The sequence below is a fragment of the Mauremys mutica genome, chromosome 8, assembly GCF_020497125.1.
Source record: "Mauremys mutica isolate MM-2020 ecotype Southern chromosome 8, ASM2049712v1, whole genome shotgun sequence".
NCBI classification, from domain to species: Eukaryota; Metazoa; Chordata; order Testudines; family Geoemydidae; genus Mauremys; species Mauremys mutica.
This window is the reverse complement of record NC_059079.1, coordinates 34,912,558-34,936,861: the sequence shown is the minus strand read 5'-3', so window position 1 is coordinate 34,936,861 and position 24,304 is coordinate 34,912,558. Positions and strand designations below refer to the sequence as shown.

General features: G+C 36.6%; 1 protein-coding gene across 2 annotated transcripts in view; it reads right to left on the bottom strand.

Moving 5' to 3' along the window:
- Positions 1–1,294: 1,294 nt before the first annotated feature.
- ABCD3 (ATP binding cassette subfamily D member 3) overlaps positions 1,295–24,304 on the bottom strand; it is a 69,082-nt gene continuing 46,072 nt past the window's right edge. For both annotated transcript variants that reach the window (XM_045027632.1, XM_045027631.1), the window contains 17 exons: positions 24,057–24,180; positions 22,314–22,370; positions 19,590–19,732; positions 19,157–19,226; positions 15,513–15,582; positions 15,285–15,382; positions 15,099–15,190; positions 14,281–14,372; positions 14,117–14,189; positions 13,322–13,385; positions 8,627–8,704; positions 8,452–8,517; positions 8,251–8,340; positions 7,533–7,652; positions 6,383–6,487; positions 4,717–4,773; positions 1,295–3,135 (listed from right to left, as the gene is read on the bottom strand). In XM_045027632.1, the coding sequence (XP_044883567.1) occupies positions 3,058–3,135; positions 4,717–4,773; positions 6,383–6,487; positions 7,533–7,652; positions 8,251–8,340; positions 8,452–8,517; positions 8,627–8,704; positions 13,322–13,385; positions 14,117–14,189; positions 14,281–14,372; positions 15,099–15,190; positions 15,285–15,382; positions 15,513–15,582; positions 19,157–19,226; positions 19,590–19,732; positions 22,314–22,370; positions 24,057–24,180 (1,477 nt within the window). In that variant the 3' untranslated portion in view covers positions 1,295–3,057. The remainder of the gene's footprint in view (positions 3,136–4,716; positions 4,774–6,382; positions 6,488–7,532; positions 7,653–8,250; positions 8,341–8,451; positions 8,518–8,626; positions 8,705–13,321; positions 13,386–14,116; positions 14,190–14,280; positions 14,373–15,098; positions 15,191–15,284; positions 15,383–15,512; positions 15,583–19,156; positions 19,227–19,589; positions 19,733–22,313; positions 22,371–24,056; positions 24,181–24,304) is intronic.

The window sequence follows — 24,304 nt, the reverse complement described above, 5'->3', positions numbered from 1 at the left end:
CTGCGGGAGGTCCACCGGAGCCACGGGACCGGCGACCGCCAGAGCGCCCCCCATGGCGTGCCGCCGTGCTTGGGGCAGCGGAAATCCTAGAGCCGCCCGATGGAGATGCTTTTATCAATACTTTCATTCTCACTATGACTGATTATTTTCAAACTCCCAGCTTGAGCAATTAAAGACTACAACCAATATATACCACAGCTCCATTTTATAACTGAACTACGATTCAATCATTTTCACTGGATTAAAAATCTCTTAATTGACAATACAAGTTTATACTTTAAGGTATTTTTATGTAATCTTTTAAAGAACAGTGGTCTAGAATATCTTTACAAATTGTTTTTACTATATGTTCCTCGTTGCTCACCAGGTTATTCTTTGATATATCCACAATATAAACTAGAGCTTTTAGGAATTAAATGAGATGACCCTTGATTCTCAAACTGACTTCAGTACACAACAGGAGCAGGCCAATTTCTCCTTGTTTATGAAGCTGGATCTGTTTTTGTTTTTAAAGCAAAATTGAAAAAGTTTATGCTCAGTGCTGTTACTACTAATCAATGTTGAATTGTAAATCACCCTTGGACTTGCTGCAGAGGAGGATATATAAATATGCTTTGAGTGGTTTCTGCTTGTTAGTGTCAAAACTACACAAACTTCTCTCTAGCCAAAACAATAAAAACAGATATTTGAATTTGGAGAAATATTCTTTGCTTTGTCTCTCTAAAAAGCTACTAAAATATTTCTTTAAAAAAGAAGTTGCAATTGGGTGACAACTTTCACAAAACAGCCATTATGGTAAACCCTGAAAATATAGGGCTATCATGAAAACACTAAAATCTCATGTATAGCAGCACCACTTGCTTCATATAAATTATTTTGATATCAGTGTTTAAGAATTTGAATTAAAAACTGGTTAAAAAAGCTAACTTTGCCATCTTGCGGAATGAAACGGTTTATTGAAATGGATGCAGTTAAGCTTCAAACACATGCCTTTTGGAGTTTCACTCATGCTATTTAACATGTTGAATTTATTGCCTATGTTAGTGGGTACCTGTACTAAGACATGAGGGCACTAGCATTTCTTCTGCTATGTAAGAGTATTTTAATATTGTGAGTGGTATGGGCAAGAAGTGTAATAACCTCAAGTTTTCAAGTTTCAAGATAAAAGGGGAAAATAATAAGTAATAATATTAATACAAAAGATGGTATTCAGTATTCACAGAGCTGAATTAGTCACTAAGAGTAAGGTATACACCCGAGTGTATATTGATTATAAAAAAAGAAAACCTTGATAAAAGATGTACAGAGATCACATTTATTGTGAATTTAGTGCATATCTTCATGTAGTGCATGCCTATGTTACATCATGTGTGCAACACTACAGAGCCACAAGAAGAACATCAGTGTATGGTAGGGATTTGGCAGGGATTTTTAAATGTTTTCATAGTGTACACAGTCTCATGGACCACCAGCCTCCCATTCCTGATCACACAAACCATCTCTTTTTGCATCTGTGATCACTTAAAATCATGTGGCAACTACAGTAATTGTTTACATGGAAAATAATATTAGGAAAGTATTTAATGTATTTTTAGCTGTCTTTTAATGAGATTTGGCAGTTGTAATAAAAGCAGCAGCACTCCACGGACTAGTGGTCCACGGACCACTGTTTGAGGACCATTGTCATATGATTTACTAATTTACATTAAAATTGCCTTAAAAACCCTCAGGATATGGAGTCAAATTTTGATGAATTTTGAGATGTGGCATCCCAGACATCACATAAAAAAAGTGGATAGCAAAACAGAGGCTACCATCATCATCACTCCCTCTTAAAACCCCAACCTATATAGCAGCTGGACAGGGTACATCCTATTTTAACAAGAGGGACAAAGAAGGACTCTGATGGAAGACCACCACCACATATCCTAGGAATGGGAGCAAAGAGGACAACTGAAAGTCTGCTACTGAAAGCAACAAAATTTTGCTTTCAAGGAGGGATGCTAAGTGTTTTAGAAGGATACACTTTGGGCCCAATTCTTGATCCCATTAATGTCGGTGGCAAAACTCCTCTGACTTCAATAGGCAGATTTATCCTTTAATAATTCTCCCTCCTCCACCTTGCTGTGGGAAATAAAATCATACTCCTCAACTTCCCAGAATTGTCAAGTGTGTCTACGCAACTCCAAATGAAAAATATTCAAGGACCCTGACCCCTGAAATACAGAATACCATTTTCACTACTATTATTTTTTCTTTCAGTTCCCTTCCATCTCAATTTCTTCCCAACTCTCCCCATTTGCTTCCACTCCCTTTTCTGGGGGAGGAGAAGAACACAGTTCAGCATTGCTTTTGTTGAATGGGGGAAGAATGGGAGACAGTGAGAAGCACAGGAGAGCTGTGGACCGACAGGCTGAAAAGGCCTAGGGATCCACAGTGGATCAGGTCTAATCTCTTTAATAGCAGAGGGAATTAGGCTCCTGCCATCTTGGATTCAGTCCATCCTGCACCATAAATGGTGTGCATACAACACCCATCACAAAGCTTGGCCTCTACCCAGGTCTGGCACTGTACAGGATAGCAGGATATAGCTATGAAAAGGGGAGGACATCCTGCATCATGTGAGATAATTCAGAAGTATGCATAGAGTAGATAGTGAAAATCCAGAATTGTTGCCAGAAAGAGGCAGTAACCCTAATTTTAGCAGAGTTCTTCACTGAAGGAAAGGAAGATCCATAAAAGTCAAATCAGCTGACTTCAAATGGTTTACATCCCAGGATGAATCAGGTTATATTGATTTAAGCCCAATTTAATTTAGGCAGGTTTTTAACCACAAGAATAAGGACATTCTTAGTACATATTAATAATTAAACCAACATATACACAATTAGCAATATCCTACATAATAATAAATGCTTAATAGCTTGCTTTGGATTATCCTATACCTAGTTAATTTGTTTAAAAACAAGCCAAGTAGTTTTATCTTGCTATGTACTTTTCCTTTCTACATGTTCTCTGTAATTATCAGTCTTTGTAGTAGTTGCAGCTTTATGGATTTTAAGATCCAAATTCAACTGTGTCTTCAGTTATCTTCTTGAACTCGTAATTTCCTCTACCATCCATGTGCAGGTAAAACTGTGGAATGAAAAATTTACATCAACCAAAAGACAAAAAATATTTTTATAGTAGCTTTGTTTATCATAATAAATTGTATAAGCAAATAATATGTTAAAGAACAAAAACTAAAACCCTAAATCAACTGGTCAGAGGATGATCTCCTACTGCAATACTTAGCCAATTCAATTGCCTTTGAGGAATAACACTGATTTTTTGGATATGTTCTATCTCTATCTTCTGCTAGTTGGTCATATTGCCCATCACTGGGATTTGGTTTGTTGTGACAGATGCCTAATTTGCATGCATAATTATAATTCTGTGTACAAACCTGGTATTTTTACACATAGTGAGCCACTTACACCAATACCTGAATTGCAGAAATGTGTGCATAAATTAGGTGTGAAATGGTGTACATCGGGGTAGTTAATAGGCGCCGCGTGGGCCAAACCTGGACCACCAGACACTTTTGAATGGACCTCAACATCTTTTTATTTACTTATCATCACCACCACCATTAATGGTTTTTTTTTAAATTATTTTCTCTGGAGTCTGGAGCTTGACCAAGAAATGTCAACTTAGACAATTGACTACATTTTTGCATACACAAACTAGGCATGTGCTTTTTGAAAATCAGGCCCTTGTTAAATGAATATTGATTTAAGATTTGGCTGGTGCTGTGGGACAGAAATTAGTGAAGGAGTATCCCCACAGAGCTTCAAATTTCATAGATTTTCTAAGTTTAAAATTATTTCTTCAATTATTATTTATTACAATCCTTATGTTATCTACTTCAGGACAATGATAACAGATGTAATTATGAGAAAGAACTTAGGGGAGAAAAGGAATACCTTGTATCACAGTTTTACATGTTTAGAATGTTTAACATTCCTTTTCCCAAATATCTTCACGAACATTGAATTCCCCAATCCCTATCTGAACAAAATATCCACGTATTTTACGCTTCACCACATACACGCCCCCTCTAGGGGGTAATCCTATCTTACTGTAACTGGAAGGGGAAACATTTGCCAAAACTATTTTATAGGATTATAAAAGCCATGTATATTTCAACTATATCAGATTTATTTTTTATACTTATAGAAGTGTTCTCTTCATTATACCTCAGTGCACACACAAAATTTAAATTCCCACCAATAACAAAATCCATTACTTAGTTATACAGTAAACAAGGAGTAGTCCCACAATTAAAAATACATCTTGCACTGCACAAAGGCCCTTTATAAACATGTGCATTAGCAGCTTCGTAAGAAAAGTTTTACAGGATTGTTTAGCTACAGGCTCTTTTAATCAAGTGTCCACAGATGAAGAAACACTAACTTTGAATATTGTATATGGATAACCCTTCAGAACAGATACATTTAAAACTGTCAATTTCTTAGTTTTTTATAACAGCTTTTTTGTGAATCCTTCAAATACTGATGCTGGACTATGAAAATATAATCTATGATACTATTTTTTGAAAAGAGTGTGTCTGGCTGGAAGGCAAGACATCTGAATGCAACTGAACTCAAAGTTCATTTAATACCTCAAAAAAGGCTAAATATATAATCATCATCAACAAAAATTAAAATGACATACATCGTGGTGTTTCCAGAGGGACTTTCTGTGAGAGACAGTGAAGAGAGTGATGCCAACCTATAGTAAAAAGAGAATATAAACATTAAGTAAAACTTCACCCATAAGACAAATTCAATTAATTTCCTCAATTCCTCACACTTGGTAACATTTTAAAAGATGAAACTAAAAGCTCATACTAATAAATAGGAAAGTTTTAAAGCCTTAAATCATTTATGCCATGCGTGTGTAGCCTCAATATTGCACATTTTAGAGGAAAAACAAAAGAGATTTTAGGTTTGGTTTTTTAAAACCTACTGATTTAAATGTTCTGTTTTTCCTGCAGGAGCTGAAAATGTCAGGCTAAAAAATTCACTCCCTGTGCATAGATGTTAGCAATATCATAGGTTCTTACAGAAAAGACTAATTCCTGAACTTGAGCCCTAGCAGGTAAGTAAAAGAGGAAATTATTTCCAAATATTTTGTTTTTAAATGTATTTGATTGCTAACTAAAGTGTATGATGTTAATGACTTAAGAACTTAAAGTTGCTTCTTAAATGCAACGAAAAATTCACCTTTAAAATCACCTGTGTACTGAATGGTTAAATTGTAAATGGTTAATGATTAAAACAAACAGAAATGAAAAAGTGATAATAATCAAACTATTTATTTTTTAACCTTCTGTAAGAGACAGCTGACAAGGGATTTGATTTTCCAGAGGGATGCATTATCAGCCACTTTGCAATGGTAAATCCTCAAAATAGAAAGCAGTACAACCTGGCATCCAAATGGTAAATGTACTTAAACAATTAAATAGAAGAATCATAGAATATCAGGGTTGGAAGGGACCTCAGGAGGTCATCTCGTCCAACCCACGGCTCAAAGCAGGACCAATCCCCAGACAGATTTTTGCCCCAGATCCCTAAATGGCCTCCTCGAAGATTGAACTCACAACCCTGGGTTTAGCAGGCCAATGCTCAAACCACTGAGCTATCCCTACCCCCTATAACTGATGCTCTTTCACACAGAGCCCACCCAGCGTCAAAATTACTACTATAAAAGGATCTTAGGGCCTGCTCCTGCTCCCAGAGAGATTTGGATAAAGGTTTCAGTACCTGTAGAGTTTCTGTTTCCTTTCCAAGGACATCACTACACCATAGTTAAATTTAAAGCAAGTTTCCATTATAATCTCTATTTTCAAACCCTTCTGCCCTTCCCCAAAAAAGAAATCAACCCCCTTGATATTTCTCCTACCACATATCATATGATGGTAGACATTTTTTTGTTGAGAATTCTGGGGAAGGATGAGGAATAGAAAAGAAGTTAAACCATCATGCTTTTTAAATACTCCCTTTTCATTTACTTTTTGAAAGTTCTCCTAGTGTTGCTGGCTCCTATCTCCAAAACAGGTTCACTTACAAGTCCTTTTGTTTTGTCAGCCTTGCTGAGAAGGGTTATTTTCCATAAGGAAAGTATAAGATTGTTTTGGGTGTTATCTGGATTCCATTTCACATTTTAACCAAGTTTTGGAAATTTAATATTATCATGTCTAATATTGTTGCTGAAGTCCAGTTTTACCAATCGGTCAAGTTGACATTTTCCAAATTAGAAATTACTTTCACAAAGAACAATTTAAATGCATGTCAGCCAACTTTCTTTATCTAGAAAAAAAGAAACAAAACAAACTTACTTTCCGGCAATGACTGTAAATGTAGCCTTCTACATCAACGCTAACAGCACTTGTACATTCATCCAGAATTGCAAACTGAGGTTTATGATAAAATAATCTTGCCATCTGGAATGCAAAACAATACACCATTTGTGAATAGAGAGAACAAGGACAATGCAAGTTTCTTCATCTTTATAATAGCATAACCTATTGTCTAAATAAGCATTTAAGAGATAAAACTACTGTAATCTATTGGAAATATAAAACATTTTAACAAAGTTTACAACTAAAAATGGAGATAAAACATTTGAAATTTAAAGACATTTTAGTCTGATTTCACCCATTACTCCTAAGTGTTCAGCAGATACAGTAATATGTACATTGCCATGCAATAATCAGAGACTTGAGTAATACTGAAGCACAGTGAGTTACATCCAGCATGCAATGAAAATTTCCTTTGCTGTCTTGTCAGTTTGTCTTCTAGCAGACAGTTAGGCAGATCACAGTCAATATGAATATTTAATTTAAAAAATGGTAATAGTTTATCATACAACATAATCTTAGGTGTATGTGTAACTTATAAGCAGCTTTCCACAATTATGTGGCTACTTATTAATCCAGAAATGTTGTATATGTACTGCCATACCATCACTCTGTCTTGATTTTTGCTAGAGGAAAAAGGATGAATGCCGAAATATTTACATATATAATGATCAATGCTGTTAGCAGAAAGTCAAGTTTTCTCAACAATCACAACTAATACTGTAGTCTTAGAAGTTTTAACCAGAAATTATTGACTGAAAATTAGAAGAGGAAAGAATTTTTTTTAACCATCATTTACTGAACCTCACTGAAATTTGAACATTGTGTAGTATTCTCTGTATACTTTCCAAGGGTAAGAAATCAATATTTTACAACATCTGCTTACATAATAGAAGAGAATATGTTGATCTGATAAGAAAGCATTCAGAAATCTATATTACAATGTGAAAATAATAATGCCTACCTGTAGTAATTTAAGTTATTTTCATGAGCACTAAGATTATAAAAACCTTAAATTATTTCTTTAAAGAATAAAGCAGTAGAAAAATGTACTGACTAGATATCAACATTTCAGATTAGTTATACTAATTTACAGTATTTTTCAAGTACATATAAGATAAAGACGTACTGCCATCCTCTGTTTTTCTCCTCCGCTGAGCACATCCATCCAGTCCTGAACACTATCCCAGCCACCTTCACGTTCCAGGATTTGACCCAACTGGACATTATCCAAGTACTCCTTCAGCACCTTTTAGCAAAACAATAATGCTTACAGATACACCTAAACATATTTCATGTTGCAATAACTTCTCAAATTAGTATAGTATACTATAAAATATTAAAATCACTCTATCACCCAAGATATTGGTACCAAAATAACATTTGAAAATGTAAACAAATCTCATGTTCTTACTTGCTATACCAATACAGTTAAAAAAATGAATGATACTTCAGAACAAGTTTAAATGAACAGTGAAACTGTCATTAACAGACAGATGACATCCTTGACATCTGCTGGCAGGTAATATTAGAGGCTGCATATGACACATTTAAAGCCACAACTGATGACCTTTGGTTTGGTGAACCTTTATTTTACAGCCAATCAGGTTCAAGAATGGAAAGGGTGAATTAAGAGAAAAACCAAAATGCTATGAAGTCTCCCAAAGCAAACAGTTGTAGGGAAGCCATGGTTCCATCAACATTTCCTATTTGGACCTACGTGAGGAGAAACAACTTGGGTTTCTCTATCATTTAACAAATTTAAAATACAAATAATCCCACACTACAAAGAATGAGGAAAAGTAAAGGCTGCAAATAATGGTTATTGAGGAGAATGTCTTTTTTACCTGGTCAGATATCCCCTTCTTCCTCTGGTCTTCTACAGTATCTGGATATATTACTTGGTCTCTGAGGGTTCCTAGTGTCATATATGGTCTCTGGGATTAAATTGCAAATTATTAGAACAGCATTACAGATATGTGTAACAGTCATAAAATAAAGAGGTAACAAAAAATACAAATATCAATTACTATGGTACTTTGTTTTACCTGAGGAACATAGAAAAGCTTTCCTCTCTCAGGCTTGGTTAAACATCCACCAAACAGAGGCCACAACTGCAACAAGAAAACAAAAGTCATAAAGAGAAAATTTCTCTTAAGAAATTAGGATGAGAGGTTTTGTGTTTTTTTTTAAATGATCAATTTCATTTTAGTATTTCTTTACCTCGCCAAGAACACGGAAAAGTGAACTCTTCCCACATCCGTTTGGCCCACAAATCAGAACATTTGCACCAGACCGAACCTAAAATATATGGCAACACATTAAACAATAGGAAAATAATTGGAAAATCTGTACTGCTGTAGAGATGCCAGTATCCCCATTATTAGACTGGAAGCCATCCTTTGCACAGTAAGTCCAATTTTGACACACATCCACCAATATTAACTTTTGCCTAAACCAAATCAGTCTGTCTGAAGTGATCTGATGATACAGTAAAATTATTGCATAGTTTTTTTTTAAAAAGGCAAACTGAATAAAAATCATTTTGGAAATACTAGTGTTAAAAAAATCAGATTTTAATTATTGGAACATTTTCTGATTTTTCGGGGTGGGGGGGCGTTACTCAACCTAAAAGAAGCTTAGTTTAGAAACTTCAAGTTTATTTTATTTGATTGGCCTCAATGAGCACTGGTAAGTGACTACTTGATGAGTTTCTTGAATTAATAGCAGAGCTGGTTTGAAAACTGATGAAAACAACACTGATATAAAATGGAACTGAATTTTTTTTTTTTTATGAATTTGTCTTTTCTGTTTTGACCACCTCTAGTTAATAGTCTAATTACATATCATTTTCGCACTATTTGTTAAACCTTCATAGGTCACCACGTGAAGATTATAATCCCTGCACAGCCCTATAAAATCCAGACCATGACTTCTCAAGACCTCAAAACTGGAGTAAGCCTCTTCATGTGCCATGATGGAGGGGTGGGGGGGGGATTGCATGCAGTTTGGTCTGGTACAGGGGGAGAAAGCCACATTGGCGGAAGAGTGGTGAGCAGAAAACATTGCTGAAAAGTTTTGTGTTTGACTGGATGGAGTAAATTGGCAAGACAGTGGAGGAGGTGGGAGAGAAGGAAAGTAGAAGCCATTGTTGCTCTTGAATAAATCCACATCAGAGAGCAATTATTTGATTAAAATAGTTAAGAAGCCTAAAGAAATTCTAACACAAAAACTTTTCTTAAATTTTAGTTAATATTAGAAACATGAGGGTTTGTCTACATAAGGGGACTACACCAGCAGAGCAATGGTGCCAAAACTATCCCACCATAACCCCATAGTGTAGGCGCAGCCTACATCGATGGAAGGGGTGTTCCCACCAGTGACGGGACGCACCTCTATGACAATCATGGTCCAGACACCCCAAAAGAAGAATAGGGGGTCTGAACCTCAAAGAATAAGCAACTGATTGTACACAATATAACTCTACTATAAAAGTGTATTGAGTAAGATCTTGTATGTAAGCCTGTCACACATTGGTGATTAATATCATTGTAAAATGTATGTATTAATTATATGAGGATTTATGGTTACTCATCGATACTATATTTCAAAATTTGCAACCAAAGGGAGAAACAGGTTTTCTCCCAGATTGGAGACAGGTAGATAGCTACCTTCCCTCCTATGTAAATTAAACATTATGGAACCAAAACAACAGAAGTTTACATATGAATCATCAGGAAAATAGGAAGTCAACAGGAAGGGAAGAACAGTAGGAAGTGATCCTGACTCTGGAGACAAAACAATGAGTTTTGGGAAATATAAGCAGAAACTAAAAGCCATTTTGGCATCCATCACTTAGGGGACATAGGGAACAGCACCCTGTGAAAGCTGGATCCCATACTCTGGTGGGCTAGTGATGCTGGTAACTTGATGTAAATAAGAAAGCTGCTTAGGCAAAGATTGTAACTTGTTAAAATTTAAGTTTTAAGTCACTAGAAAGCCTGTTTTGTTTAATTTGTAACCATACCTCTCTCTTTTATTTTTACTTAGTATCGTCTCCTTTCTTTGCTAATAAACTAATTCTTGTTTTATTAAAAATCATCTCAGCGTTGTGTATTTAAGAGAAGCATGAGTCTTCAGCTAACCTACCAGACTGATGTGTGCCCTGTCTCTTGCCTTGTCACTACCTATTAGGGAAGTGACCATAATAATTTCTGAGAGTGTCCAGCCAGAGGGACTGGACACTGCAGAGAGATGTCTCTGGGGAACACTGATTGTTACAAGAAAGGCAAGGTTTAGACTGAGACAGGACCAAGTACTGATTTTTGCCCCAGATCCCTTAAGGATTGAACTCACAACCCTGCGTTTAGCAGGCCAATGCTCAAGCCACTGTACCTCTACCTGTACCACCACCAAAGAAATGAGCAAAGCCCCTTCTACAGTAATAGGTAACTACCATTTAACTTGAGATATAGAAATTTCAGCATCTCAGTGGCTTCAGCATCTCAGTGGCTTTTCAGAATAATATCAGAATTCAAACAGGTTTTTTTCTCATGAAACACACGTTATGTTTTTAAACCATCATGAGATGAGCTTAAAGAACCTGCAGGCACTTGTTCTATCCATCTTTACATCTGTCCACATGCAAACACACAAACAATAGTAATTGGGGATTTATAATCTTAAAGCAACAGATTCTTATGCTCTTATGCCTGTAATCCTTCCTTGGCCAGTCTATCACACCCTCCACACTTCCTCCTCATAACATACTTCTTCCAAGAGCCCTAACAACCTTAATGCTCCCCTCAAAGAAGTGTCTATTAAATAAGTAACACCTGATCTGTCCCACCTACTTGCAAAGAACCAGACATGTGCCAAACAACTGCATTTATCATCTTGCTTTTGTTAAATCCCTTCCCTACTTTTGTCTGCAGATTGTCTACTTGGAAGACTAGCCCTTTAGGGCTGGGACCATATTGCCTTGACTGCCTTTAGCACACATAACAAAGGTAGGCACTATATAATAATGTCAAGATTCAAGGCAAATCACTGAAGTTTAAAATTTAAATGGTCAAGCCTGTTACGACACTTGTGAGATTAAGCATAGATACGTAATCATCTTGTTTATCAAAGATTATCTACCAGTCTAACAAGCATCCTTAATTTAAACATCAAATGTACCCTAAGTGTAATCATGCCAAGATTTAACAATCTTAAGAACTTAAAACACTAGATCTCACAGGGAAAGTTAAGGATACCCTGTAAAAATACAATGTGAAATTCAATTTCCTAGCTTTATGATTTTTTTAAACAAAATTTTAAGGCATATCCACTGAAGTTACAGATTTATTTTTAACTGTCATTCAAACCTTTTTTTTTTGACCTTGAACTTATCTACTGTGTTGATGGGCACTTTAAAAGAAACTTTAAAAAGTTTTATTTTCATTCAAACGTTTTACTTAAATATTTTTCAAAATTACAAGATGCCATAATATTCTAGAAAGCAAAATAATATAATCAAGTCTTCAGGAATAGAATATAAAACTAGTATAATTGTTTAATGGGATTTTACTATTCCTGCTTTATGTCATAACTGGAACAAAAGCATCAGATGAAACTGAGTACTGACTATTCTACTTAACTAACTTTGCACACCTATGGCATTGCAATTTTGTTTTCTAGAATGACAATGAATTTTTTACTGTAAATCGATCATTAAAATCTCAATCCTTGAGGGGGCCACTTAGGAATCTGGGGCAAAAACTGGTCCTGCTAGTGAAGGCAGGGGGCTGGACTCGATGACCTTTCAAGGTCCCTTCCAGTTCTAGGAGATGGGTATATCTCCAATTATAAAAAAAAACAAAAAAACAAAACAGAGGAAAAACCTTCCAGTGCCACCTACTGGATATGCTGTATAAAAACAGCAAGAGGAAAACTGCAAACTGTGATACATCTGAGCTGACACAATCAAGCTTACACCACATAACTTACACTCTGTTGTTTCAGTTGTTGGCACAAACAGGTTTTTATCATAAAGAACACTTCACTGATAATGTCTGTTAACATTTTAATTAGGCAGACTAATATCCAGTAATACTTTCTTTTCATATTCTTTCTCCCTCTACCACTCCATAAATTGTTTTCTCATTTGTTTACCTCTTAGGTTAAATTATTCATGCTATTGTGTGTACATTTCTGCTATATATTTGTAGATGCAGAAATGCTATGATAAGGAAAAGATCAGTAATTTCTACTCTTAGTTACAGAAGTGGAATGGTTTCAACTAGTTTAGACCCAAAATGCGTGTTTGGGTAGAAAAGAGGGGGAAGTTTTTAAATATAATGAAAACATTTCTATTTACAATAGATTTACAAACATTTACTCCTTTCTACTCATGTCAATTTTTTTAAAAAAATTACTGTATATTCATCATTTTTATACTTTTTGTGTCATATACAGTGGTGTAGCGCTGGTATTTGAACAAGTCTCATATAAATTCCCAAAGATGGGTAAAATTGCTGGTTTCCTAAAACTATAAGTTGAAATACACACAGACACTTCAAGACAAGTTTTGTGAGTGTGTAGTGCCTCAGCGTCGTGCTAGTGCAGGAGAGCCCAAAGTGAAACAGTTTTTAAGTTTCAGTGCCATTGCCAAGCAAAATGTTAAAAAGTGGTATATGTATAAAGCAAGCATTAAATGTGAAAAGGGAATAAAATTTTGAAAAAAGTCCATTTTAATAGCCCCGTATATTAACATAGTTAATAAAAAAAAAATATGACCACCACACTGACGGTATCCCTATCCTACACACATCTTTTGTTCTTATTCTTGATTGTTCATAACACAGAATAAGTTTGTGGGAAATACTCACCTTCATTTTTGAAGTGTTACATGAAGATTTATATCTTAGAACTTACCTCAAAATTGAGGTCTCGAATCAAAATGTCTCCATTAGGCGTTGCTAACGGAACATGATCAAACCTATGGGTAAAATTGACACATTACTACTACTATTAGGTATAGTTCTTTACCAACTGGTCAACTCTGAGGAAGAACAGGATGCTAGAACACAAGCAGGTGCTATGAAGGTATAGAGTTGCATGTGCCCAGAACTGGACTGTTTCTTGGATTTTTTTTTATTTTTTATTTTATTTATTTTATTTAATTTAAAGAAGAGTAGGAGGTATCTTGACAAACATTAATTGAAAGCTTCTTCCTGGCATATATAGCAAGACTTGGCTAAAAGGGTTGTAAAAGTCTAAAAGGGTTCTAAAAGTCGCTAAAAGGGTTGTAAAAAAAGTCAAGGACAACTATATAGGCAAGCCATAGCTCTCAAGTGCCTCAATGATGAAGTGGCTTGAAATGTATATGGAGAATGTTGGAAAGCCAATGCAGAAATTCTAGTAAGAGATGGGGTCTAACTAATGGGAAATATAATGATCTGGGTAGTCATGTTCCAGGGGAGAGCAGGACAGGTCAAAAGGGAGATTGATTCTGGAGAACAGATAGTACCAGTAGTCCACAGTAAAGAGTACTAAGGTTGTAGAACGCCTTATGCAGTGAGGATTGAGAAAGAAATTCTGAAGACACTGTACAGAAGGAAGTGGCTATAAAGTATTGTTCTATATAACGAACTGTATTAAAAATAGTGATATAAGGCAAGACTAAAAAGCAGGTTTACATGTTCTATACATTACACTTTCTATACATACTTGATTAGATTATCAGTGTTGATAATTTCTCCAGTCCCAGGTATCAAGGGAATAGTTTGGGTTCTATCGCCATCTTACATTTTAAAAAAAGAAACAAGTATTAGAGACTAGATTTGTGTCTGCCAAGGTGTGAGTATTGCGCATTAAACTTCCGTCATAATTACCTTTTTCATGTTGCGATATCATAGTACGCTGATATCTGCCCCTGTTCAAGTCCTTTAGTACTTGCATTAATTCTGTAATTCGAGCTGTGAAGCTAAAATAAGGATGCATTAAGAATTCATCTTCAGAAACATTTCAAGGATTTTATTGTTATGCAGAAAAATCAACTTTTAATAAGTACCCTAAATTGTCAAAATTAAAATCGTAATAAAGAAGAACTGGAATCACTATTTTGCAGCGTGATTGGGATACAGTACTGAATGCAAGCTGTTTCAAAACATGTGTGTTTATTTTTTGTTGTATGTCTTGGGCTGGTTACCTCAAGCACTGGATACTACAAAACACTGGAATATACTCAATTTTGCTCCAGAACAGCATTAAAAGCTTCCTAATGCCAATAAATTAATCTCCCAACCTCTGCAGTTCACAAAACTGGCCCTTAAGATGGTGAAATATTTAACACTTTAGAAAGTTAAGCTTTAAGGTAAAACTTTCATATTAAAATATACCCCAACATTACATTAAGATGGACAATGGTTTACTTCCATACTGCCCATCACTGCTGATCTCCCATTCAAAACATCTGCAACTACTAATAGGCTCAGAAATTACCAATGTAATTGAAAACATTAATTTTCCCTAATTCTCACAGTTATTAATATTAATGTCTATATTTTTGCTGCACTGTGCAAAATGAGTGCACGTTTGTTTTGTTTTAATCTACAGTCCATTTATAAATAACAGTTATGGAGGACAGGAACTACATATATCGAAAATAAAATAGTTTTAAGCAGCTGTGAATACCAGTTATCAATCTTACCCAGCCAATCTGGTCATTTCACGGCCTGCCAAGACTATTCTGCCCAGAGCTTGAGACATTCTCAACAACATTCTTCCGCTTTGGTAGTAATCCTTAAATAGCAAAATACAACTATGTTTACTTATGCGAACTAACAGAATTCAAGCAATTACTATATTTTACTCATTTCTATTCTGCACTACCTACCTCCAGGAGTTCTGAATGGGTACTCTTTTGATGGCGAGGATGAGCTAGGTTCAGAAACGGACGACTAACGACCAGGTAACCAACCACAGTAGCTAAGTCTGCAATATTTAAAAGTAAATGTTTTCTAGCAAGAAAAATTAAATCAGAACATAAAATGAACACATTAAAATATTTGTAACACCACTTGTACTATCAATAGCAGTCCACTAGCATTGGGAAAACACTTACATTTGGCAATGATAGTATCTATGAATCCCATAGAAAACCGAAACAAGATGAAATTATGCAAATGTTCCACCTGGGGGGAAAAAAAACAAACAATAAATGTGAAAAAATGTAGCGTACACAAATATTTGCCATGCACCCTGCAACTACAATAGAGAAGCAAATTTAATTCTAAAAAAAAAGAATTTATTTTACAGTAAATCACGAAGGCCCCAATAAAGATTGTGACCTAATTGTGTTAGGCACTGAGCAAATCCAGATAGACAAAGTCCCTACCAGCAAGTGCTTACAATGTAATCTAAAAGAACACACAAACAACTGAACAGTAAATGAGAGGAAAGTTTGCAAGTGATGGAAAGAAAGGACCTGGTAGTGAAATAAAGGTCATTGTTAGATAGGTTAGCTATAGTTTCAAATAATCAGAAAATGAAAAAATATTAAATAAAATCAGCTAATCCTAACTGCTAAAATATCTAGCAATAACTGGTTCACCTTTTTGGAGGTGTCACAACAGAAGTGGATTTGGAGAAGGCATTCGATGAAAAGGCTAATAGTTTCACAGACGAATTCAAGGAGGATGTACCACTTACAAGGAAGTATGGAAAAAAGTGTGGAGATGTTTATAGGAGAAGTGGACAGAGATATTAAAATCTCATGTCACTGGCAGAACGAAGATGGGAAAGGCAGCAAAAAACAAAAGTGGATAGGTAATGGAACAAGAGTTGAAAAACCTTCAAGGTGAGGACATGAACTCTGAATTTTGGTGTTATAGGAAAGAAAATTAGTGAATAGATTAAAAGACTGGGGGTTGTTCCCACAGTCAGGACGACAGGCTAGAAAGAGTCGTAGTGGCAGTTTTTTGAATGGGCCCAAGTGAGGTAAGACGGGTGTCAAAGAAGTCCAAAGGGGGGGTGTGTGTGTGCGCGTCACAGTAATCAAGATGGGAGATAAGGGCCTACTCAAGAATTTTAGGGTAACAATTAAATTATATACTTTTGCCAGTGTGTGGGCCCCTCATGCATTTCCAATTAAAGTCCACAGCTTTCATTTCTTCCTTCATATTTCCCACTTGATCCTATTCCTTTGCTGAATACACCAACCATAATTCTTTATGGAATAGGAGATGCATGCTCTCTCTCAAGACTGGCATTGCAGTCACTCAATTTACTAACAGGGGCTACTACAGAGGTTAGTACATGTCATCTTTTCATTAGGGTCCAAATAGCACATTCCTCAAGACTGCTTCAAAATCTGCCATCTTCTGTATGACACTAGTGAGAATGCAGTGTAATTGTAACTATGTTGGTCCCAGGATGTTAGAGAGACAAAGTGGGTGGGGTAATATCTTTTACAGGACCTGAAGAGCTCTGTGTTGCTTTAAAGTTTGTCTCTTTCTCACCAACAGAAGTTGGTCCAATAAAAAATTATTACCTTACCCACCTTGTCTAACTAGTGAAATTATCACTCACTTGGCCAGTAGCACTCTTGCAAGTTTACTTACTGTGTGCTAAAACTAATTTAAGTAGTAAATTACACACACACACACACACACACCTCTAAAGTGCTGGCACATATCAGTAGTTTCAATGAACATTACCTTTCAAGAAGTTTAGAGTTTAAAAAAACATTAGAAATCCAGGAAATTTAGAAGCAGCAAAGAATCCTGTGGCACCTTATAGACTAACAGACGTTCTAAGGGTACGTCTACACCGGGATTAAAAACATCAAGAGGACTGCATAATGCAAATGTAAAACTCATGGCTGAGCAACAAGGCAGATGAGATTTAATCCTATGCAGACACAAATGATATGAAGAACTTCTATGATACTCTGAGGACAATCTATGGGCCGAAGGCATCAGGAACATCTCCAATACTGAGTGCCGATGGCACCACACTGCTCATTGTCAAAGTAAAGATACTGAAAAGGTGTGCAGAACATTTTAACAATATCCTCAATCAACAATCACCTATTAGTGAGGAGGCCATTGACTGTTTTCTGCCATGCTTACAGATGCCTTTCATGACTGTGACACCGGGATTGGCATCAGATACCGGACTGATGGCAAGCTTTTCAATCTGAGGAGACTACAGGCAAAGACCAGTGTACAGGAAGTGACTGTTCGTGACCTTCTGTTTGCTGATGATTGTTCCCTGAATGCCAAATATGAGCCTGACATGCAGCAGGGTATGGACTATTGCTCTTCAGCTTGTGACAATTTTGGTGTAACAATCAATATTTAGAAGACAGAAGTGATGTTCCAGCCTGCACCATGAAAGCATTACGTAGAGCCTATTATCACAGTGAATGGTCATATCCTCTAGGCAGTGGACAAGTTCACCTACCTCAGCTGTACATGGTCACGTGCAGTTCACATCAATGATGAAACCAATACCAGAATTGCTAAAGAAAGTGTCACCTTTGGCGGACTGCATACAAATGTGTGGGAGCGCAGAGGCATTAGTCAACAAACAAAACTGAAGGTCTACACAGCCATTGTGTTGCTAACTTTGATATATGCATGAGAAACCTGGACGCTGTATAGACGCCATGCTATGAAGCCGAATCACTTTCACGTGGGTTGTCTGAGGAAACTAATGAAGATAAGATGGCAAGACGAGGTTCCAGATAATAAGGTTCTCATGTGGGCAGACATTCCAAGCATCCACACACTGTTGATGAAGTCACAGGTAAGATGGGCTGGCCAAGTCACCAGAATGTCAGATGAGTGACTGCCAAAGATGATCTTTTATGGTGAGCTAAAGGGGAGAAAGCACTCTCAGGGAGGCCAGAAGAATGTTTCAAAGACTCCCTCTAGTTATCCTTGAGATGTTTCAACACTGACCCTGAGTTATGGGAAGATCTTGCTAATGGATCGTTCTACCTGGCAAAGTGTCATCCATACTGGAGCTAGTGTCTATAAGCAGAGGAGCACTACTGAGGCAGAGCAGAAGCACCAGCAGTGTAAATCTCACAACAGCGGCATGTCTGTTGTTAATCAAGTAACCCATAGTGGCATCTCTTGTTCAGTGTGCCACAGACTGTTCTAAGCTCAAATAGCCTGATCAATCACTCATGTGTTTACAGAAACGAAATCAATCAGTGATGTAATGGTTATCTTTGAAACTGAAGGATGAGCACCACCACCACAACCACCTTTTAAGAAGTTCAGAGTTTAACAAAACTCATTAGAAATCCAGGAAATTTAGAGTTAAATTTCTAAGGGTATGTCTACACAGGAATTCAAAACCAACAGCTGGCCTGGGTCACATGATTTAGGCTCTGGGGTTGAAAAATCACTGTGTGCATGTTCAAGCTTAGTCGGTAGCCTCCACCCTCGCAGGGTCCCAGAACCTGGGCTCCAGCCTAAGCCCGAATGTCTACACAGCAATATTTAGCCCCACAACTCGGTCTTTTACCCCTGTACCGTAAGAAGCTACAATCAATTTGGTGCATGTGTGCCAGACTGTTTGCAGTAAGATTTCTCCCCCCCATAATACAGTTTTGAACTGAAGGAAGGATTGAGGCAAAAACAAAAAGACTAGCACAAATTCAGCATTATGAACCACCATAACAATATTCCTTAGAATTTGGTTAAGTGAAAATTTAGCATTTAAGCTATAATCAAGTATTTCATGCTCTCTTACCAGTTTATGAAAGGTTTTGTGAATTGTCTGTTTTTCCCTTAAATTCCCATTATAAAAAGCAATTTCTTCACTAAAAAAAAAAAAAGAATTTATTTTTAATATAGACAATCCTTGCGGAGCGACCAGCCTGAAAAAGTTAGCTATAAAAATAAAGCTCTAATAAAAGACATTATTTTAATTACCTTCTCACCAAAGACGAGTTCATAATATTACCACAAGATAACTGTAGGACAGAGGTTTATAGTATCTCAACTACAGTTTGCCTTTTAAAATGAGTAAATAATGGATATGGGAGTTATTAAATAATTAGTCCATATAGAAATATAAACATTTTCCTCAAAATTAATTCACTAAGTTTTAGAATTTACTTGAATAAGTACCTTGCAATACTACAAAGATTTCATTTACAGTTAGCCAACAAATAAATCCATACCTGTTTGTAATGAGCCGGGAATTGACAAATCTGTACTCCCCTTCATATTTTTGTTCAGCAATTGTCATCTTGCCAATGGGCCTCCTTAGACGTGTAAGGAAAAAGCCTGAAACTATCAAGTAGGCCATCATGGTAGCTGGCCCCTGTGAATATTAAAGAAAAAGATAAGACTATAAAAACTCTAGAACTAAGGGGCTGCACACTTGTAATTTCTGCAGGTCAAGCACACTGGACCCACCAGAGGCTCCTTGCACCCCTCTATTCCTCCTGCCAAGTTCCCTGTGTGCCACCCTCCCCGACCCCTCTATTTCAGGAACTCCTGTCCCCTTACCCACTATACCACTGTCTCCCACTCCTCCTCCATGGCAGGGGCTCTGTGTCCCCTCCGCCCCATTCCTGGTTCTCATTTCCTCCCCTACTTCCTCCCTGCTTTCACCTCTCCAGATCCCTGCTTCTGTGCCCCCACCCCCAACGTGTGTGTGTTAGGGGGAGCAATTCCCCCTATGATCACCAAGTCCACTGCCCTCCAGGTGCCTGCTTCTCCCACCATCACCAGCACCCCACTCCTCTGAGTTTCTGCTTCCTCCCCCTCCACCACCACTGCTCTATCCCTCCAGTCCCTGCTGCTATCCCTCTACCCTCACATTCTTGTCCTTGTCCACAATGGATCCCCATTCCATCTCCCTGCTCGCACACCCCTTCCCCCTCGCAGTTATTCCCCCACCCATCCTCAGGTCTCTGATTCCCACCCTATAATTCTTCCCTGTAAAGGTCTCTTATTTCTAGTGCAATCCAGATTTCACATACTGTTCCCACACAGCAAGTTAAGCAGCTGCTGCTCTGATGTATGTAGGCAGCAGCCACAGGTGGCAGAGAGATTAGTCTGGGGGCCTAATATTCCTGAAAATCAAGGAATAGTATTCCAATTTGCACCAATTCCAATTTGTGCCATATATTTCTAGAACATTCCCTGGAATTTTGTAATTGATTGGACACAGCATTCCAAAGTTATGGCATTGCAGATAAATGCCATCAAGTGTTGGACCTTGCTTCACTCAGCCAAAAAGGATAATCATTTCTTTTAGCAATAATTTTACAACTTCAAATTCATTGAAAAAATAGTATAAGTCATGCCATCATAGTGATGAAGGATTAAAATCTGATTTCAATTCAAAGCTAGAACCTGGACATTTTAATAGGTGCTTATGTAACAAGTTAAACTTTCAGAGTGCCATATCACATACATGGAAGTTTTGGGTTTTTTTATTTTAAAATCAAATGTATTTTCTTGTAGTTTATAGTTAATGCTGCATTAACAGACTTACTAAATTATGTAGCCATCTGAAAACAGCAAGAATTAATTTGGTTTATTTGAAAATAAATCTTATGTTAACACTGGCCACAGATTTGCCACTTAACTATCTTGCTTACCCTTACTCCAAACCTGACAATGCACACACTGGTTACTTGCTGCTGGAAACTGAACATTTTTGTTAATGTATAAAGTTTGTAAGATTTGGCTTTTAGACCAGTAACAGGATTGGAAAATACTTACTAATTTTACTATTTTGACAGATTTTTATTTTTAGGTTTACTACAACTTTAGCACCACTAAAGCAGTTACCCTAAACAAAGAAAAAACTTCCATTTCCTTCCTATAGCAAAAGTACAGTACACAGCATTTCCCGTTAACAAGGCAACATTGAAAACAGTTGTATAGTGGAATCCAAGTTGATATCATTTGCTATTCCAAATACAGAGAAATAAATGTGCTATCTCAGATGTAACTGAGAAGAAACTCTCTTACTAGAAACTTGAGACTATCACATGTTCTACAATTCTGAAGTTTAATAATTATTCAGGTCACCTGTAATTTTTAAGATAACCCTATACATTCCTCCCTCTTGAGGCGCATAGACAGAGACCCTACTATGAATTCTCTGGTGCAGTCTTCAATGTGAAATTATGGGAAATCAGTAAGCAACATTTATCCAGGGGAAAAGAAAGTGTGATGTATGCTGAAGGAATACTCCTTGAAAGAAAATTAGGGTCCCACTGTAAAGTATAACTTCTTTTATCTTTCTACAACTCATGAATAGAAGTAAGATTAGCAAATAGTAACGAAGCAAGAATTAGACAGAAAACAATTGGTCTGTATGAGGACTTTTTTCCCCCGAGAAGATAAAGCAAATAATGTAAAAAGAGCTTGTACTAATTCTTTTAAATTGTATGTTAAGCATAAGATGTTGCTTCACACATTTCTGTCTTCTGTCCCAACTCTGTGCAACAAACAGCTCCCCTTTGGTGTTGGTGTAGTAGGTTTTCTAGAGATAGGAAATATGTTTTTGTAGAGTGTAAACAACCGTGGTACAAAGCATAAATCCAGCTAGAAAAGGTACTGCACAAAATGAGCCTTTTGTGCAACTGATGAAAGGAAACTAAGAACCTGCAGGTCTTTCTAGAAGTCAGCTGTTCTCCTGAAAGTCTCCAAATTCTCACATATCAGTTTTTTTATTTTGTTTGCTTCAAAATAGTGAGCGTTCATCACACTTCATAACTAGTATGAAAACAGATGCCCATTTTTTGAAAGAATACAATATATTTAAAAGTAACTGAGTCTATGATTTTCATCAATCTCTAAATGGATAAAATAGCCAAGACACTGAAGGGTTTATTTATTTATTTCAAGCATAGTAAACTTTTTTTTTTAAATAAATTTTTTACCTGAGCTCCTATTGCATTTGTCAGCTTGAAGATATACAAAACTATATCCAAAAATGGCTGCAACAGAAAAAAGTTAGTATTAGAAGACACAGAAGTAAACATGGATATAAACAGTAAAATAATCAGATTTTGTAGTATATTAATCTGGTACATACTACAGTTAACACATTTATAAAAATATACATTCCATAATTTAACAAAATGCTTAAACAAAAAGCAACATTCCAGACAGCCTGATAATTTAGGCTATATATTTTGCTCAGCAACTGAAAATGGCATCACATGTGCTTAATACTAATTTTCAAACAGCCTGCAGAGTACATTAACAAGCTGAAACAAAATTGGGAAGTATAATTTTTTTAAACTGAACAACACAGGGGTAAATCCTATCCTTTCTAAAAACAATCATGCAGAGTGGGGATGGACTGGAAGGAGGAGTGATAGCATAAAGCTGGTCATGCATATGGCACAAGGGACACTCAACTTTGAAGGCCAGGATGGCACCAGGCTCAGCCCGGATCCCCCTCCCTCACTGCAAACCCCTTGGTCCCAGCCCAGAACCTGCACCCCGTCCCGAACCCCAACCCGCTGCCCCAGTCCAGTGAAAGTGAATGAGGGGTAGGCGAGAGCAAGTGACAGAGAGATGACAGGGGGATGGAGTGAGCGGGGCAGATCCTGTGTTACCCTTAAATTCAAAAAGTGATCTTGGATGTAAAAAGGTTGGAGACTACTGACCTATTGTATAACTCCACGTACATGAATATTTCATTTTAATCTATAGTCAATTTCTAATATTTGGACTGAAATACTGCAAGGGAATATTCTTCTATAAAATTAAACTGGTTCCTTTAAAGAAAAATATCTGTTTCACAGACATTTTTCTGTTGATGTTCGATTTTGTGAAAGTCTTTTGCTTCATCCAACCAAGTCCTAATGAAACATGCCAGATGCTACTCTTATAAAATTGCGAAGCATTACATTTATATTCACAACAAATCTAGCACTGTCCGACCAAACTTCCATGCAGGAGTAATTTCAAGGACAGAAAGTCATCCTAATAAGTATTTTTAAGCCTGCTAGCTCTGCTCACTTACCCACCCACTTACTTCTGCACATAGAGCCAACTTCTAGCTACTTCGACAACAAAAACTCCTCCACTAAATTACAAAACTGCCTTCAGAGTAGGCACTTTTGCTTCCCTACTCCAAAGTTAGGAAACACACCTGAAACCATTTAGTAAAGAGGGCATTTCCTTATTCATCCCACCCCTTCCCATCCTTGAAACACAAACCACTCACATATTAAAATCAAAGAGAAAAGACAAATAAGAATGAGAATTTTCTTTCCCTTGAAAACTAAATAATTGACAAAAGACTGTGCTCTCGCAACCTTCCCAAACGGTGAATATTAAAAGAAAACCAAAGGAAAAATTACTGTTTGTGGAAGGAGCATGGAAGGGGGGGGAAAAAATCACAAAAAAAAAAAAAGACAACTGTTTAAGGAAAAAATATTTTCCCTCACATAACTCTGACTGAAATGAACTCACTAAATACAAAGTGGACTCAATACTATACAATAATTCATAAATGAAAGTGATCTTCCTAAATCTTGTCAGAGTTTATCACCCATACATTTATTCAATGCTATTTGTATTCCTTGACTCTTGTAAATGTTTGCACAGCGTTTAACAATTCCAAACGACCAGTATTAATAAAAGATTGAAGTTTTATTAAAGGAACTCACCTTACTAAGGTTTGAGTAGAGGTCCACCACACTGTTACAGAATTTTTCCACATCCTGTGTGAGCAGTTGATCTGGATTAGCTATTCTGTTATCCAGATTTCCCATTTTGTAATACGTATAAGCCCTAAACATTAACAAAACAATCATTGAAAAACTTGTTACGTTTTACCTAAAATGAATCAATGATTCAAGTAGTATTAAATGAGCAGCTGAAAGCCACTTCAGAACATTTATAAAATCCACAAACA